The 20,798-nt window shown below is 31.6% G+C and overlaps 1 protein-coding gene across 1 annotated transcript in view; it reads right to left on the reverse strand.

Annotated features, from left to right (window-relative positions):
* Positions 1 to 4,409: 4,409 nt before the first annotated feature.
* Positions 4,410 to 20,798, reverse strand: part of nord — an 88,542-nt gene continuing 72,153 nt past the window's right edge. Inside the window, exons 5-9 of the mRNA XM_014429814.2 lie at positions 18,315 to 18,495; positions 17,848 to 18,075; positions 16,099 to 16,311; positions 6,935 to 7,200; positions 4,410 to 5,091 (exon numbers count right to left, since the gene is read on the reverse strand). Coding sequence (XP_014285300.1) covers positions 4,956 to 5,091; positions 6,935 to 7,200; positions 16,099 to 16,311; positions 17,848 to 18,075; positions 18,315 to 18,495 — 1,024 coding nt within the window. The 3' untranslated portion in view covers positions 4,410 to 4,955. The remainder of the gene's footprint in view (positions 5,092 to 6,934; positions 7,201 to 16,098; positions 16,312 to 17,847; positions 18,076 to 18,314; positions 18,496 to 20,798) is intronic.

Below are 20,798 nucleotides of genomic sequence, written 5' to 3' on the forward strand. Positions count from 1 at the left end.
TGATGAGGCTTGTCCGCACGCAATCTTGTTGAGATCTGTTGACCTATATGCTCCCCTTCCTAGTGCATTAATATTTTTGAATTTAGGGTTATTTGAATTTTAAAATAAATATCATCCATTCCAGACCTTTCTTCTTTAGAAGGATGTGTTTCTCCCTTCAATCTCCAAAGTTGGGTCTGATCAAATATTCCAATCCATAACCTATTTTCATATAATATTAACTAACATTAAAAATAACTCATTAACTAAAAAAAAATCAATTATATGATTTTTATTCTTTAAAAATTCAATGCATTATTCTGAAGACATCTCATGTCAACCAACTGTTTGTAGGATACCTTTATAATTTTTTTCTAACTTTGGTAATTCTACTAAGATGTATCTTAAATGAATCATTAATTATTTATATATGGTAAAAAAATTAATTTGTTATAATTTTTCACATTAAGATACAACATGTTACATAATCAATCACCATTTGTTTGATAAGATCCTAAAGAAACTAACAGGAGCTTATAACTTTTATTTGATAAAGGCAAACTTACATAATTATAAAATCTCCTAGTGACAGCTTAAACACAAAATATATAAAAGAAAAATACCAAACTGACATAAAACTCATTGCATTAATTGCTCTTTCACAACAATTTGGGAGGAAAATGAAAATACCATATGATCTTTTAATGAAAAATCCAGGGTGTGGAAGAAGTTTAATATTATCTTCATAAATATCACTGATATCATAGTCTTGCAGTACCAAATAAATATTTCACCTGTCAAAGTTATATACTTGTATAGTAAAAATATAGTGAACATTGAAAGAAAATCAAATATTTGTTCCACCGTTGACTATTTGAATCATTCCCTAACCCTCTTGGAATTTTATTGAAATTAAAGAGTGATAAACTTTTTATCTATGCAATCAAAAGAATCATCACAAAAAAAATAATAATAAAAAAATGAAAAATGTATATGTAAGGAACTTCTGAAACACTTAGAAACTATGTAGTATACAAAACATAAGTCTTAACAGTATCGGTTTCATTGAAATCTAGTGACTGATTGAATTTTAGTGACCATTAACAAAAATATCCCAACACTTTAGATTCACTCCCACTTTTGGTGTATTGATCAACTTTCAATACAAAAAGAAGAAGGAGATGAGGGAGTGAGTCAGTAGAAATTAACACAAATAAGTATAACTTTTTGTATTTTTACTGACTTCTCAGGCAAAATTTTGAACCTTCATTAGGGCTAAAAAAACAAAACAAGATAACTATCGAAAAATAAAAACAAGAAAGATAAAAACAGAAACAGTATAACAGCAAAATTAAAAAAGATTACAAATAATAATATAAGGAGGTAATTTATAATATAGGCATAGTTAAGGATTTATCCAAAAAATAAGTAATCAAAATATTATTAATGAAGAAAAATATATTAATAAACCAAAACAAATTATATATATGAAAAATCAAACAGAGTTTTATGTACATAATGAAAAAATGAAATTAACATAATTAAAAATGTGTGAAAGGAAACAAAATAAATAATACAGTGAGAAGAATTAAAATATTTAGGTGAAATTAACAATGTAAATTTACTTTATTAATTTAATTGAAACATCAGCACAAATAAATTAAGTTAACGACTGTAGCCTCCTCTCCCCCCCCCCTCAGATTATATTTACAGTGAACTATAAACACCTTACTAACATTTCATATTCTATAACTAGATACCAATAAGATCCTCAAAGTGAGAAGGAAATGTTTATCTCACTCCGACTGGAACGGGTTGCTAATCTGGAGAATAACATATCTTTCCTCCCCGAGGCTGAAAAACATTTAAACCCCAAATAAGATTAAAAAAAAGAGGAAATGTTGGTCTCAAGAAGGATTATAACAGGAAAATAAAATGATACACATTCATAAAGTTAATCATTTTTAACAAGCTCTTATAAGACTGGAATCGCACCAAAATTGGAGAATGACCCATATATTTATTATTTATGTAACATTACTGCTCCCTGATAATCATATTTTTAAAGATGCAGAAATTAATAAATTCTTATAGCAACTTACTGTCTTTACAAATAAAATTGGTACAGAATTCAGCTATTTGATCCATAAAAAGAAAAACTAAAAAGTCTGTAAATGAAATTTAGATATATGCTACTTCTCCATGCCAATCCTTCCATTTTTATCATTTACTCATCAATAAATCAATAAAGGGTTAGAACTATTTTATGAAACTGATCAGGAATCTAAAATAAAATAATGTAGTTCTTGAATTAATGCAATGACTAATTACATAGGTATTTGTGAATTCTTCAGGAGATTACTATGATTTTTTATTTGAAGACCAGAGTGAGGTTAATGATGATTAATGTTTCCAATATATTTTAATATTAAATATTAAATTATGGTAACTATGGATATTTCATTGAAATAGTTCGTTGGGGTGTGTCCAAGAGAGAGTATTATCAATTTATTAGGTTCTGTAACAAATTCGTATTTATTTTGACCTATGGCTTCAATATTTAATTTGAAGAAACATGCAAAATTAATCTTTGCTTTCCATTTATAGTCTTGCATATCCTCCTTCCTGCCTTATCTTTTTTATTAAAAAAATCAATATGAGAACTAAATACATTTATAGTGTGTAGTTGTTTTAAATAAGCTACAAGGATTAGACTTATAACAAATCATATTAAGACCAAAACCATTTCAAGAAAGCATTTAAAATGTTTTCTAATATTAGAGATTGTACTCAATTTATGATGCGACAAATTGGCCGTTCATAATTTTTTTTTAATTAATTAATTATCGACATCTTTTAAAATGAAAAATCTCCTCCACTCAATTTTGTCAGATCAGTATGTTCCGAACCTTTCTTCAGAGTATAATCTTGATCTTCCAACATTTCTAATTCTCTAGAGCTGTATTAACGAAACATTTTTTATAACTATATTCATTACTGAAAGAAGATAGTTGACCGTATGAAGTAGATTGGAGGAAGATAGTCAAGGTGGCGGTAAATAAATGTATCAAAATAGTAAAAGAAAACTATATATTGTTAACCAACGTTTCCTTAATGTATTGTTAACAGTAGTTGTCCATTGTACTACATTCATACAGCCCTCACGAAGCACTGCAAAGTGGGGAGAAATGTTGGTTAGTAATAAATAGTTTTCTTGTTCTATTTTGATACCTTTTTTGACCGCCACTCAGACTATCTTTCTTCAATATAATCATTACTATTTATTCATTAATTTCTAAATTCATTTATTATAACATATTTTGGTATCCAGACTAGTAAACAGAATGAAATGGAAATAATTGTTTACTTTGGTCTAATAATAAAGTAATTTGTATTAAAAGGACAATACAGAGGAAGAATTGCAATTAGCAATGTTTAAGGAATTCAATGATTATATAGTGGTGATATGATATAAATTGATTAATTAATAGGTAATAGATTATCGTAATTAACCCGCATTTTAAAATACCATACTATATCAAGAATATCATACAGATTAAAAAAAAAAAAAGTGCAGGTGCGTTACAAGAATTACATAGTGTGTGTGAATTAGAATTGTTGTACGGTTATTGAGATCTTTAATATTAACATTTCTTTCATTGCATCACAGCAGTACTTTTTCCTGTAAAATAATCTAAATATAAAATAATTTGTAATGCAATTTAGTACCTCTTCGAAAACATTTCTTCCTCTCAATTGCACTGAATCTTTATCCATATTTTCTCATGCACATTGACAGAGCCATATACAATTGTCCAAGAGTAAATATAGTTTCCTTCTATGCTACTCATAAATCGACTGTCCTTGTAATATATTTATAGCCATAGAGAATGCCAATACTACAGGAAACTGGGTAAATTATGTCCACCTTATGTAAAATAAAATATTACACGACAACCACTAAAAACCTTTTTATATAATGTAGACCCAACAATGCAACACCAATAACACCAATTAATGCAACAAGATATCATTGTTGTAAATATATTTCTGAACTAATAAAGTAAGTCTGTAATACAACTTATATAAGCATTGAAAGAACTGTTAATATAATATAATATAAGGGTCACCTTATAGTATAACCACCTTTTTATTCGGTCAACCATGCAGTAATTACAATACCCCAACTTTATATAATGCTTTTCAGAACACCTAACCTATTTTTTTGTTGAATGATTTAATCACAATCAGGTGGAGGGAGGTAAATGGTGTATGGATAAAAGAAATTCATTAGAACAATGAATAATTAATCAAATCTTTAATAAATTAGTATAAAGAAACAGCTAGTGTTTATAAAATCATATTTATACAAACACTTTTCATAAGACATGTTGCCAGATTTTCTAAGGATAAAACTATCAAGAATTTTGCTAGACATTATGAATATTTTTATTTTAAATAAATATACTAAAAATTTAAACATAATTGTATTAAATTGGTACATTACTAGCAAATTAGCCAATGGCACTTAGTCTATTAAAATACTTTACTTAGTACAAGGGAATGATACAAATTAAAAAAAAAAAAAATTATGGCAGAATTATACTAGAGACTTTGTAAAAATACAATAAATAAATAAATAAAAGAAGATAAACTACCATCATCTACACTTTCATTAAAAATCTATTTACAACACCTCGTTTTACATAATACTCATATACAAAAGTCAATCCAAACTTTTCAAGGTTTAAATTATTGTCTTTTCATAACAATTGTATTCTATTACTATTATTTGTTTTCTCAAGCGTTTGAAATATATAATAAATTAAATCAAATAATACTTCAATAAATATAAATATGTATTTACACTTTAGGCTACCTAATTGACTTAAATTGTATGTAATAACTAAAAATCAGTCAAATCATTTTGCTTAAAATCAGACTTATTAAGAGAAATAAAAAGGCCCATCTTGTTCCTATTTGCAAGAGTTCTTTGTCCGCACCCTGATCAGTTCATACGATAACACTTTGGAATTGCCTTTCTTCACTGAGACCTGGATGTCATATTGCTTTCCTGGTTTCAGATTGGTTATTGGTTCGGTTATTACTGTCCTGCAACAAAAGAATATTTATACATGGAAGCAATATTTAAAACATTTATCTTTTTCTAGTTGTTTATTTGAATTTAATGCCTTCCTGTTCTCTAACAAGGGCAGTAAAAGAGGATTTTCCTGGTGGTCATTTACCTACTCTAATTGGGATAGGAATATAAAGATTTATTTTATATTGTCTTCAGAAAATAAAAATTAAATCCATCAGATTGGTAGTGTGAACTGTTAACATTTAAGACTTTTAAAGTTTTTCTATAATAATTGACATCAAATTATTGAAATACTGGAAAATGGCTGATTGACCGTGTGTATCAAAATAAATGGAATTTGGTCTGGGTGCAGTCAAATTAAACTCAAAAAAGTAATATTTAAAATCAAACTTTGACTTCCGTCAAAACAGCCCTGACGAAGCCCTGCAACGTGCAAATAAAAATAGTACAAAATATTACTATTTGAGTTTAATTTGACCACACCCATACCAAATGCCATTTACAAATTATTGAACATTTTATAGATCTATCTCATATTAAAAAGTGTACATTCAATTAAGTAAAATTAATTTTTTACAAAAAACAAAAATTTATTTGGCCAAATTATTCCATAAAATACTTTATTATAATTCTTTTATTTTAAACTTATAAGACTGTACTGTGTTTCAGTATTTCTTGGAAAAAGTATGAGAACTGTACTGTGATGACATGATTAATTTCTTAATTAATACTAGGGGCTCAGGTCTGTTTAATTACGATTTCCACTCAGACAAAGTCCACTAATTCTCTGATTAGTGATAATTTAGAGTACTAGGCCAGGATTTTAACCCAGATTTGTGAGTGACTTATAAGTAAAAATTAATCTACTGAACAAGAATTTTTTAAAAAGACCTAAAATAAAAACATATCATAACATGAAATATTTGCCACTACAACTGACTCGATTTCTTGACTTAGAGGAAGTCTGGAGAGTATTCCCTGAACTTTGTCCTCTTCCTAAACATTTTTTGACAACTGACCTCTCTAAATAGTATTTATAGTTAAATTTGAGTAAAACTTCTTTAAATAATATTTGACCACAATTTTCTGAATTTGAAGAAGGCTCCCAGATCTGAAATTTCCCAACTTTTTGGGTTTAACACTATTGAGGGGGAGGAAAAGCTGATATTTCCCCTGCCTCTCCCCATAACAAAGTCCCCACTCAGGACAGGCCAACACTATCACATAATTATACATACTATCCTTCCTTATAATAATTATAAGAGAAAATGGGAAGGATAGTATGCAAAATTATTATGCACGGCCAAATACAAATGGTCTGTACCACAAATGAAGAATACTTATGAACATTAAAAATAACCAAAAGGATTTCTTTTTTTTTATTACCCCCTTTCTTGTAATTTCTGACATATGGAGAGTGGAGTGGTTATATACAGGTCACCATCCCATTCTAACCATGGTGGGGTATCAAGTTTTCACTTTGTGGGACTGGCACAGAAATAAATGTCAAACCCCCAGGCCATATTCCAACCGGCGCCGCTACAGTCACGAGACAGTCAATGTTGGCAATTTAACTCACTCAGTTACAAATGGTCTCTCCCTCAAAAGGGATTAATTACCAAAAGGAATTAATTACATAATCTCGGTCTGCTCTACAAGCATCACAAATTTTGTATTTACTCACATAGTACCTCTCTTTCTCTCTCCTTTCCCTCACCCTACAAGAAAAACTACCTTTGGATCCATCCCTATCTCCTGCCGACGTCAGTTTTAGTTAAAAACAGATATCTTATAATATATTGACCAACAACACACATAAGCAACGGAATACTCTACATTGAAGAAGATACTGACTGATTCTCCTTGGGCACGATTTGGCTGCATTGGAGTACCGAGTAGGCGAGCGAGTTGAGGGCTTGCTCGACCGCACACTGATCGGGCATTTGGTGGAAGACGTCCTTCCTCCTGACCTGGGTGGCTGTGACGCAGTACAGCGCCTCTCCCTGGACTGGAACCCACCCAAGGGTCAGCTGGTTGCACGTCCTTAGTCCTTTGTACTCGTGTACGACCGCTAGCTCGGGGAGTACAGGGTCGTCTAAGCCCTTCGTCGTAGCGGTCACCTGCAATAGTTAAACAATAACAATAAATAAAACATTGCAAAAGTTACAATATCGTTCAATTTACAATCATATTTCGCTATCTGTATTTTAAAATACAGATATAAATAAGTACCCATTATATATTTATAAAAAGCCAGTTCATGAATTAGTACATTTGGCAATAGTATGTAAAAGATGTTGGGGTATATATACCTCAAATTTACTTCTCTATGCCATGTTGCAACAACAGAAAGACATCAATAGAATATGTGCCTAAGTAATCCACAATAATGTTACGCTAAATGCCGAGATGATCTAAATCGGAATCTACTTCTCCCCCTAAATCTGTCTCACTGGTCTATCCAATCTGTCTCACTGGTCTATCCTATCATATCCTGAACTGTACTCTTATCGCGTCTGACATTACAATTAAAAATCTTTTCTGAAAACAACTAATCTTTGCTGTTTAAATATATTACACGTCAAGCAATTTAATAGTCTACACTATAACCTTTCTCTTAAAACCAGTTAATCGTTTCGTTCCTTATTTTTCTTCACTTTGATTATGATTTCCTCATGTACGGCAGACTCACTGGTGAAGCTAAATACAAACGTCTTATGAATTACTATGAACCATTTGTTTTTGGGATCACCATAGCAACACATAAAGCCCCGTATTATATCTAGTAGATGTGGCTCTAGGCTTCCTTAATCAGAATTTCCTTGCGTTTTTCCTATACCAGGGGATTAGAACTCAGGTTCCCTCCTATATCTTAAAGAATTTACAAAACATCTGTTCGATCCGGACCTTGTAGTGCGGGATCGAACAGAACTGTTCCTAACCCGTATGCCACTCTCTGGAACTCTATCCCTTTCTGCGTACGTCATGTGCCAACAGTCCTCTCGTATAAATAATAAAGTTGTTTTTCATTTTATTTTATATTAAGTGACTTTTTCACACCGGCTTTTGTCTATAATTCATGATTCATAATCACAAATTCGCTCACAGTATCATCAATACTGATTCGATGACAAAGCAATAGATATTGTTTTCGCAAAAGACCTTACATCTAGGGGTTTGGTATTTGTATTTTTAGAGGTAAGCAAGATAATTTCTATCTGAGCTAGTAATGATAACTCTGCTTTAAATAGAGATGTCGCTTAAAACTTATCATTCTGTGTACCTCTTTGTAAAAATAGCGCTGAGCGAAGGAGCATGACTAATCAGTTTGGTCTCTTCGAGATAATACCTACGTCTGAGTCGCAGTATCATTTTTGTTTTTGAGTATTAAGCTAATCAGTATACGATATTGTTTAGTTTGATAATTACTGATATAGTTTAGCGACAGCATTGTTGGCATTGATTAGTTTTAATACATCTTTTAATTCTAAACATTATTGTCTTTACTGGAAGATAGCTGATTAAGCGTGTTTAATAATACATGGAAGATGGTCGGGGTGCAGTAAAATAAAAACTTAAATAGTGATTAAACTATTTATATTGACCAAACGTTTCGGCCCAAGTAGCAGGGCTTTTAGACAAAAGTCAGAGCAGAGTGAGCCCTTTTGAAGCCCTGCAACTTGGGCCGAAGCGTGGGCTCGAAATAAATAGTTTAATCACTATTTGAGTTTTTATTTTACCGCACTCGGACCATCTCCCATTTATAATTGTCATTATTTAGAAACTTACGATAAACGTAATTTTATTGGAATGAATAGAGTAGAAAAATATTAAGTAAATAAATAATGTTTTTAGAAAAAAATTCGATGGAGAAAGATGAGAAAGTCAAATGCGCACTGTTATTAGTGAAGCTAAAGAAAGTTATAAAATAATGATAACTGTAACAAGAATATTTTCTTATTACAGACGTTAAGAATAATTTCTTATTATAGGCGTTAAGAATAATATATTAATGTTATGAATTAGTAAAAAAAATAAATAAATAAATTTTGATAATCCATTCATAAATGATGGAAACCATATTGGATTGATATAAGTAGGGACGCCTCTGTCACCCGATTTTATGAAGAATTGAAGTGGCTTTATCCCTCCTTCCGTCGTAAATATTTTCTTGCTTCCTTCCTCTACCAAGTTATCCAATACCGCAATCCATCGTACATCTCTGATATCCTTCAATTTAAATCATCAGTGCATTCCAGCAATACCCACTCATGGCCTTCAGACTTATATGTAACAGTCCATCGAATGGCAGCCTTTGGTAGATCTTTCCTCATCCGTTTCTCATCCTTATGGAATTCTATTCCCTCTTTCCTGAGAGGGAATTCTGAAGACCTGAAACTCAGGTCGAACGTCGGCATAAAATAAATAAATATGGTTTTGTTTATTTATGTTGTTCTTTGCTGACCGCACCCCCTCCCCCACAAACTTCTCCAATCATTAATCTACGGTAAACTATCTACACCTCATTCCCTCTTTCATTCGTAGCTCTAATACCCTTCCAACCTTGAAATCCCGTGTCTTCGACCACCTCCTGTTCACCCAATTCCGGAAGAATAACAATTGAAAGTTTCAAACAAGGTTTATATATTCTCTGTACTGAATGTTTCACATTTTCGTTTATTCTTGTAAATATACACATTAGCAGAAACTCTACCTATCCATTTATTATTCTTAGTTTAATTATATTTTTTATTTTTATCGTTTTTGTTTTATATTATTTATTATCAGAAATGTTTGTCATCTTATGTTTTATGATATAACATATGGTTTTACTTTATTTGTTGCTATTATGTATCTTATTTTATATATTTTGTTAATTATTGTTGTTCATTTTTATCTTTTCAAATTCATTATTTTGTTATATTTTATGACGTTTTATAATTTCATTATTATTCTTTTAACGTTTTATAATTTTATTCTGTATTAAAGGATATTAATATATAAATGTGCTATGTGTAATAGTAAGAGGGATAACAACGTGTTTCATTTAGCAGGTAGGCGTTACATTTTAAAGTTATATAAAAATAAATTGGTGAATTTATATTGACAAAAAAAAAAATGTAATCAATATTTTAAATGGTAAATGCCAGTGCCATGAACTATGGACAATTTTTAATATAAAAGTTCAACTATAATAACTAAATAAAAACAGTAGTATTAGAGAATTCCCTTGGCAGACGATATTTAATCATGAAAGTATTGTGAATTTCCCAAAAACTACAATTTCTTAATCGTTTATTAAGTTCTGTCACATTAATATATTTTCAAGTGTAAAAATGGATACATATTCTATTTGATTCAAATTAATTCGAATGCAAGATATAAACTATATTGAGAAATTTTTCAATTTTAAATTTACTAATTTTCTTTTAAATAAATACTATTAATGTTTATTATATTTAATTATAAATATATATTTTTATTGTTATTTTAAAGAGAAATTATAATGAGAATTAATACTGGAGCAATGCCGTATAGCAAGAGGCGCCCTACAGACCCGCAGGACTATATCGTCTTGCAGAACTATCTACAAATCATAGACGGCGCCACTTTTCAATTTTATGGCCTGACGTAAGTACAGTCCATTGAACTTGTCTCCTGTCACCGAAATGTGAAATAATAAATCGAATGGACAAACGCTTAGTCTACCATTATACTGTGAAAAATCTTTTTCTCCGTAGTAGAAATATGTATAAATTGGCCGAAATAGTTCAGAGACATGTATAAGGAATGAGTGAAACAAAAAAATACAAGAAAAAAATAATACATAAGAGACAAAATGTAATTTACATAATAGCCTGAAAACCATGCAGTGATAAATGCTATAAAGGCGGTGCATCACAAAATAAAAAAAAATCGATTGCATTAACATAAAACACAAATTAACAACCATAGTTATAAATAAAGGCTTGGTGAACTCGAAGATTACCACTAATCGCTCTTTACATACATCTCGAAAACTCAAATCTACTAAATCAGTCTTCAGTCTTGAAAGTTTATTAAAATTTTAGGGGTTCGCTCGTTACTAAGTCCCAAAATCTTACATGTTTCTCTTATTCACAGCATTACCTGATTTTTTTTAACTTTTTGTTTATTAAATCTTTATATTTTTTTTATTTATTTATTTTTTAAACTGATCTACTGCCGTGACTATTGCGCCTTAGATTTGTTTTTATATAGCTATCTAATTATAAATTCTTTTAATTTGTTTATCATATCAAGAGTAGGTTTCAGATCTGAGAGAGGAGGTACGAGAGAGTGAAATAGGCAGAACAAAATTGCCTGATAAATGGAATAGGATTGTCAAATGGAAGAAAAAATGGTTATAATATATTGTATTAAGTGTATAGAAAAGTATTGCTTGTAAAAGGATAGGGTAGACAAAAATATTGTTGTTCTATCATGTAAACCTTGCAATAATGGAACCGGCGGTGGATGGATTGCTCAAAAGGGGCTACCCTAGGAAGTACTAGTTTCCTACCGTTGGTTCACTCCTAGAATCAACGTGGGTCCTTCCCGACTACTGGATCTCATAGTTCCTCACGGGCATGGGAGTTTCCGAGCTAAGCTCTGAGAGCCTATGAAGCACTGAGAGCCAAGATGATAAGGGAAACAGGACTCTATGTTCTGACGGAGAGCGATCTTCCTGAGCTGATGAAGAAAGAAAACTACCCACACTACTAGACCTTCGTGTATGGGTGGAAGGAAGCTGTGGGCTCTACTCACTTCTCCCTGGGCAGGAGAGAATAAGCTACACCAGCAAGGCCTCAGTAGAAGAGCAAGATATATTTTGTAGCAAAAGAAAGCTGTGTGCACAGCTATTTAAATGCTTGTCATATGCAGCAATGAGTTGTACCCACTGCTGCGAACACCCGTATTGTCTAATAGACAGGGTAGGGTGATAAATAAATAATATATCATGTAAATATATGTGGTGTATATATGTCCAATCATGGATTGATCGGTATGCTGTAATTAGTTTCATAGCAACCCAATTTATTTAAGTAGTATGGCTGAATAAAGCATTTCCGTCTCTCTACTTGGTACTGTTTTTTTTTTTTTAAATCTTAAGGCACTGTTCTTCCCTCAGAGTAAGAGACCACGTTTCATACCAATAAAAAACATTAGAAAGGATAGTTCTCTAAATTTTAACTTTCAAGTTGTTGGGTAGAAGGTGTGAGCTAAACAGTTTCGAAATTGAAAAATAACAAGAATTCCCCGCCTTGAACTTCGCTTTTATCATTAATTTCGTTTTTTCTAGTAAACGTAGAACCTAAATACTCAAACCTAATTCCAAATAAACCAGATATTGTCCGGCATTATGTTTCATAATTAATAACATGGATTTAAAATAGCTTCAAGTAAAGTTAGAAAAAATATTTTATTAAAAATCAACTCTGATTTATGTTTAGCGATATTAAATACGAATTTTCATAGTTTAGTTTAGGATAAAATAAAATAGATATAAAATAACTTTTAGAGTGTCTAGATAAGAGATATTCAATCAGACTTTCTTACTTTTCTCTAATTTTAATGATATCCCCTAAACTAAGACCGAGAAAAGAAAATGTGAAAATTTCAATCTTGAATAAATAAGATTTTCTTAAGATTATAATTCTTATAAATTTAATCTAAATACCAAAAATTGAAGAAATTAGAGCTGAAAACGTGTATAGCGGGATACCCTGTTTATTGTCTATCATTTGGCGCTACAACCCTGGGACGGGTCCTGGCATTCTCTAGGAGCCTACGCCATTAGGGTCGGTTTTGGGCAGCTGCCTTCCAATTTCAGACTCCAAGCAGGTCTCGTGCGCCATCCATCCACTGGAACTTGGGCCGTCTGACTCTTCTTGGACAATGGATTTCTTCTTCCATGACTCTTTTAGGCATTTCGTGGGAACTCCGTGTAATATATCCTGCCAACCCAAGGCGTCCAAGCCTAACAAAGGTCATAATGTCTATATCCTGGATCAACTCATAGCGTTCCTTATTTCTTCTTCTTCTTCAGCCTCCCTCATCCTTTACCGGCCCATAGATTCTTCAAAGGATCTTCCTCTCGAAGACCAGCAGATTATTTCTATCCTGTGTGGATAGTGTCCATGTCTGGGAGGCGTATGTTAGGACAGGCCTAATTAGAGTTTTATATAAATAGACCTTTGTTTTCTTGCTAATGAGCTTACTCCAGAACTGTTTTAACAGACCAAAATAGCATCGGTTAGCCGCTGTGATCCGTCGCTTTATTTCAGTGGAAACATTATTTGTTGCTGTGACCTGAGATCCAAGGTAAGTAAATTCATCCACCCTCTCAAAGGTACAGCTTCCTACGACAACCTGTCTCTCCTGAGGTTCGGCTCCTCCGGTGTACATATATTTCGTTTTGTTTTCATTAATAGCCAGGCCCATGCGTGCGACAGCTCTCTGCAGGCTCATGAAAGACTCAGTAAACGCAGTAAAAGATAGCGCCACTATATCAAGGTCATCCGCATAACCGAACAGTTAGACCGATCTGTTGAAGATGGCGCCATTATTCTGGATCTGATTCTCCCACTACTATTTCCAGGATCAAATTAAACAGGAGCCACGCTAGAGCATCTCCTTTCCTTAGTCCTTTATTTGAGCCAAATTCAGAAGAATGTTCGGACTGTATGCGGACTCTGCACCTAACATCTCATTTTTATAAGGCGTATTAGCTTTAAAGGAACCTTCATTTCTCTGAGTGTCTCATATAACATAGAGCGCTTGATACTATCATATGCGTTCCTGAAATCCAGGAACAAGTGGTGGGTCTTGTGTTCATGGGCCCTTTACATGATTAGTCTGAGGGTATGAATTTGGTCCACTGTAGATTTCCCTCTCCTGAAGCCAGTCTGGTACTGTCCGATTTCTCGTTCTGCATACGGGATCAGCCTTTGATAGAGGATACTGGAGAATACTGAATAATTGAAGAAATTAGAGCTGAAAACGTGTATTGTGGGATACTCTGTTGATTATACATTATGGAAATTATATCAATAATTTGAATAAAATCATTATTGTTTCAATAGTAGGCGTTTGAAGTAGGCCAAACCAGGGTTACATATAATTATGTCTCATTTATTTTTGTGGTTAATTAATAGTTTAAATTAAATTTCTTTAATTTTCTAACCTAATAATTGATATATTTTGTTGTTAATACATAAAAATTTAACAGAATCACTCGTTTTTCACAAAATCTAGATTCAAGAATAAGAAAGGCTAAACATAAACTAGAAGGAGCGTCTAAAGTCTGGACAAATTGTGAATAAAGAGGGGGGAAAATGTTTAGGTACGTAGATTTTTTTTCATGTTTTTTGCAATGAATTTTCAGTTTATGAAGTTTACCAGAAATCTCTAACTATACTCTTCCTTTTCCATTGTTGGTTTTAGTAATTCGTCGTTTGTAGTGACTTTGAATTTCCTTACAAATAAAATTTTTATCCTTGAGTAATTCTAAAAGTATTATTTTTTGCATATCAAATAATTTTTTTTTTATTTTTATAAAAATATGAAACATAGTTGCTAAGACACCTCTACATGTTAGTATAAGAGCCCAAGAGGAGAAAAAAGGCAGTTATCTCACCCCAATTTTTGATTACTTAATTGAAAACTATGTATAATTACTAGTCAAAACTGATGAGTCTGCAAGTATAAGTAGGGGGAATAAAAAATGGCGGCTGGTTAAAAGCGAAAAAAAAATTTAATTTTTCATTCGGAGCTCTATATCTTAAAAAAGTAGGAACAACACAAAAAACCCAAGAGAACGTCATTTAAAGAGCCCTAATAGAATTATTTATGTTAAATAGTTTTCGAGATATAGCTTTTTAAAAAACAACATTTCATAAAAATGTTGCATGGGACGTACTGAAAGATCAGTAGTTGGTGAATTTATATTGAAAAATTTATATCTCTAAAACATTTGACGTACAGATATCTATTAGCAATCAAATTAAAGCTAGTTTAATGAGCTATAATGTAGTTTGTGATGTTTATCTTCGTAGGAGTAATAGTTTACATGAAATTTGCTCAAATAAATTGATTTATAGTTGTTCGGACAAATTTTCATTTGCCAAATTTATATTCATATGTGAATATAATAAAAACTACTACCCCTACGAAGATAAGTGTCATAAACTACTTTCTAGTAAGTTAAATTTCCTTTATGTTGAGTGTTGGCAGACATATGCGTGTCTTATGGGTCTAGAGATATATTTTTTCAAAAATCGTACATTTTATAGGAACAACTAGAAATTAAGATTTTGTGAGTTTATTTTGTCAAATATCATAAAAACTACTAGTCCTACGAAGATAAACATTATTAACTATTTTATAGTAAATCTAACTAGCATCTGTACGTCCAATGGTTTCTGAAATGAAGTTTTCCATAAATCAAACTTATTGTCTGAACAACCATAAATCAATTTATTTTACCATATATCATGAAAACTACTATTCGTACGAAGGTAAAGGTATTAAACTTCTTTATAGTCCATTATACAAGCTTTAATTTGCTAATAGACATTTGTACGTGTCATAGTTCCTGAGATATAGATTTCTCAAAATAAAATAACTAACTACTAATCTTTCGGTAGATTTTGAAGAAATGTTGGTTTATAAAAGCTATATCTCGAGAACTATTGGATATAAATATCTCTTTTAAGGGTAATATTTTAGAAAATTCATCCTTCTTTAAATAATATACTCTTAGGTTTTTTAGTGTTGTTGGTAGTTTTTTTAGCTGCGAATGAAAAATTAGTGTTTTTTAAGGTTTTGAAACAGCCGCCATTTTTTATTCCCTCTACCTATACATAGTTTTTTTTATTCCCTCATCAATTTAGACTATTAAGTATACATAGTTTTGATTAAAGTAATCAAAACTTGGGGTGAGATAACTGCCTTTTTTTCTTCCTGGCTCTTGTATTATACAGCCAACACTTACTGACCTGAACATGCGCACTGCGAACGTGGGGCGGTAACCTTAGCCTGAGGACGAAGACAGCCCCCTGCTGAGGACTGGACACCCTGAGGACCCCGTGACCGGAAATGGTCGCTTTGTCCCCGACAGCGGAACCTCTTTGGCGCAGTTCAGCGAGGACGCTGCCACTGCTTCCACACGCCGTCACACCGACTTCCAATTGGCTTCCGGCCTCTCTTACCTAAGGATTTCCATAAATCACAAGCTGGTAACTTCAAAACTGTTGAATATACAATGAATATGAGAGGTCTGCATCAATAAGGAGGTACATAGTTCCATTTTTAGCACTTTTTATTCATTTTCCAACATTTGAGTAACTGTATCTCAAATACTATTGGGTCTACAGAGGCCAGTTTGTAAATTCCATCTAACTTAAAAATAACATCAAAAAATCATGTATTCTTGGTCAAAATGGACAAAAACTGAAAAAAGGGCGATTTTTTTCGATAAATATTATTCTGTACATTTATAAACTAGATTATAATAACAATGTTAACATCTACAACCCATGAAGGGGGAAAAGTACTATTTTTTGAACAACGGCTATACGAGGAGGTGATTTTTTCAAGATCACGTTCAACCGCCAGATTTTCTTCTCTACTTTATGAGATTGGGTGGAACACAGGGATGACTCACGGCTAAAGTAGCATACATAGTTATCTGCCACAGCGATAAACTAGATTAAATTTTCTAAAATTTGAGATCAAACTGGTATCTCCAACCTCAATAGTTACAGTTCCTTAAATGTTGGCAAATATAAAAAATGAAGCGACCTCCTTAAGGCATTCCTATATTAAGATTATACTATAAAAAGTCAATACATCAACTGTTAGAATATATTATAATTATAATATTGGAATATATTATATTATGATATAATAATAGATGGGATGTATTTTATATAAATTAGTTAAATTTTTATTAATTTAAACCAATCTTCACGGTTTTATATATTTTTAAAAATTTCATATATTTTTTAAAGGTTCAAAATTACAACACGTTGGTTTTTGATCCATTATTTTTTTTTTTACTACGTTTTTGGGATAATGTATGTAAGTCCCCTACTTCAGCTAATTGTTTTAATGTATTCTTTATAATTCATATGTACCTTCTTTAACAATTTGATCTGAGACAGAGTATTATTGCTTAATAAAAATATTTAAATAATTAATCTCTTCCACATGCAATTCAGTATTTTTAGACATATGTTTTTTTATTATTTTTTTCCATTTGGGCATCAAACTTTTGTTTTGTTTTTAAATCTCATATATTTCCCTAAGGTCAAAAATTAAAAACACAATGGCTTTTAATCTATATATTTTTTCTCCTAGGACGGTTCAGGGATCCTTTGTCGGAAAAAAAAATCCTTTGTCTCCACGCCTAAGAAAAAAAATATATATGGATTAAGAATCATTTTACATTATATGTTTTTCATTGTTGATCTTAGGGTAACAATATGTGATTTATAAAAGTCAAATTTGTATTTAGATATTGATTTGTAACACTTACTAGTAAGAGGAAATAAGTTTTTTAATAAACTGATTTAGAATTTAAATTAAAAAAAAGAAAGTTATTTTTCAGTGGTGAGTATATTAACTTTAGATAGAATAGTCCTCATATGTTAAATTTAATTGTATAATATCTCTATTTATTTATTTTATTTTTATTATTTTATCTCATTGATTTATTGTATCTCTATGACTAAGAGCTGACGCACCTTGTATCTGAAGGCTGCCCTGGGTTCGGACCTCCTCAAATCGGCTATAGCCTGCTTGCCGTCCTGGAGTGGAAGAGGCTTGGGCCTCCGGTAGGTGACGTTGGAGGCCGCTGCGTACCTGTAGCTGAAGTTGGTGTTGATGTTGACGGCGAACACTTCCACATGGTAGCGTTCCTTCGGTTCGAGATCACGCACCAGCCAGCTCGTTCGCTTCCCAACCCGATCCATCTCAAACACACACCCGCAGTCCCATCATTTATTACAATTTTATATTTTTTGAATACTAATATTAATACATAATATAAATAAAAATAACTCAAACTATTCAAATAACTCAGACTCCATTATTGTACCGAAGTGCTGCTCCAATTACTGGCTAGCCACCATGAAATTCAGTATTATATGGAGAAACGTTAAAGTAACCATTTTTTTTTTTCAGAAGACGAACAAGTTCTGCTGATACTTACGACTATGTCGCCGCGACGTGGCGGATGGATCTTGTCATTGGACCCTCCCCCGGGTGTCACAGTCCACTCCTTGGGCCTCTGGACCCCCAGCATCTCCCCTCCCGCCTTGCAGAGGCTCTGCAGCGCTTCCTCTCCGCGATGAACAACTATGACGTACTCCGTCTCGTCTGGGTCCACTGTCCTGCAAATATTATCTCGTCATTCATAATAATCATATTAATAATCTGTAGTTATAATCGATAAATTAATAAATAATCATTAATAGTTCAAATCGTACAAAAACAATCAAGACGTAACGCACATCCACAATGAATGAAGCAATTCCGGGAATCTGTTCTACAATGCTAATGGATGTTGCGAATATCTGTTGTTCCAGCCTAGTTGGTAAGGATGTCGTCTGGCGTTAAAAGTGTACCACACAAAAACTTCGGAGTACTTTTAATGGTATAAATGGAATATACATTAAGGGGAAGTGTAATGATTTCAATTTCAAATTCTAGTTTTCGATTAATAAACATGTTTTAAGGTCCCATAAGTTCAAATAACCATGTCCCTTAAATTGGTGTGGGTGTGCGTGTAGTGAACATCCTGGATCAAAAACGAAAAATCGTACGAAACTTTCGATATTATCAGACGTGTATATCACCAAGGCTGTGACGTTTTTGACTAAACTTGGCTTCAACAATGTTAACGTAACTTTTGATTTTTTGTTTATTGGCAATAATTAGCCTTCTTTCATGGTCAGCAGTAACAGAAAACGGATAAATATGAAATATGAAAGAATTTAATAATTATTGAAAGAAGGAGAAGGTTTTTTTTACCCGACTGGCCAAGATAGACTAGGAAATCGGAAATAGCCGAGAGCACCCGATCTTTTCTGATATCAATTCTAACATATCAATAAATACACAGATTTCTTATTATTTATTGAATTATTATTATTATTTGAAGTATGAATTTTCATAGCAACAAAAACATTTTTTTTTTCAAAATTAATTAATTGATTAAGAAATACGACCAAGAAAAAGACTGAGAGTATAAGTTACTTTTGAACTCAAAAATTTTTAGAAATTTGAATAATTAAAGCGTTGGAATGGAGAAAGTGAGACTTGTTGAGATATTTTTTTCTGGATTACTCGAAACCTATTTATCTTAAGGCTCAATTTTGAGTCCACTTTTATACTTGATATAAACATAAGACGTAGCGAAAGACAATGTAGAACATGCTAATTGCGACCAATGTCATTTTAATATTAAAGAAATGAAATTTATAAAAATTATTTTATTCTGGTACATATGTCCCCTAAGAATAAATACATGGATCATATACTATGATTTTTGTCTGGCAAGTACCATATTTAAAAGTTTCCAGTAAGTAAAATGAAATTACATTGGGATCTTGACTGAACTACTATTTATTTTGTTAATCAGTATATGCTTAACTGTATTGTTTACAATGATACGGAGGTTTGCTTATTAATGAGATATAAGATTCAATTCAATATTAGAACAAAAAAACTGAACAATATAGGAAACAGTATGAGTTATTAAAACAATCTTAGCCACAACATCACTCTAATTAACAAAAACTTAGAGAAATGAAATTTTAAATTTTATCAATTACAATAATTGCTCGTATAATACATGAAATTAAAAAAAAATAAGCCTAGTAAATAACTAACCAGACAACGTTTGACAAATTCAGATGCCATCAAGGCAGAAAGTAATAGCACATCTCACACCCACATCCCAAAAAAGGTTAACCAAATATGGATTTATTTTACTATGGTACTATACAAAAGCAATACTATATTTTTTTGTTTTTGTAGTATTAATTTCAATTTTATTTTAATTTACATGAATATTTAAGAATTTCATTACACCATCTCTTATCCGAAATTTCGCATTATTCGAAATAACCCTGTCTTCACTATTCGAGATGAACGGAATTCAAATGTAGATAATAAATATTTGGGTTGGTAATGTTATAATTTTATACATAGTAATGCTATATTCTCTCGGTAATAGCAAATCTAGATTAAAAAATCAGATTTAAGCATTCTCATCTATAAATTTAATCGATACATTAAGACTGATGACGGTTGTGAAGTCTAAGGAACGAAAGGAAACAAAATACAACCATTACAAAACAAGGGCATAGAATCGCGATTGATGCCCCTTAGTTTATAAGAATAGTCAATTACATCGTGAACTATAATTGGAATCGATAGATGAATAATAAAAAAACATTACACCAATTTCATTGCCAGTTTCAAGCAGTTAAAGGTGCACTGACCCACAACGTAGACTCCAACTTTATTTTTATCATTATTGTTTATTTTTCGCTCTCTCTTTTTTCTCAAATTATTTTTTTCATTATATAAGTCATTTATTTATTTTATAAATATTGATTTGTTTGTGGATTTTTTCATTCATTCTTCAATTACACAACTATTATCATTATTTTTTTTAATAATTTATTTT

The sequence above is a fragment of the Halyomorpha halys genome, unplaced genomic scaffold (genome assembly GCF_000696795.3).
Source record: "Halyomorpha halys isolate HHAL.00 unplaced genomic scaffold, Hhal_1.1 Scaffold36.1, whole genome shotgun sequence".
Taxonomy (NCBI): domain Eukaryota; kingdom Metazoa; phylum Arthropoda; class Insecta; order Hemiptera; family Pentatomidae; genus Halyomorpha; species Halyomorpha halys.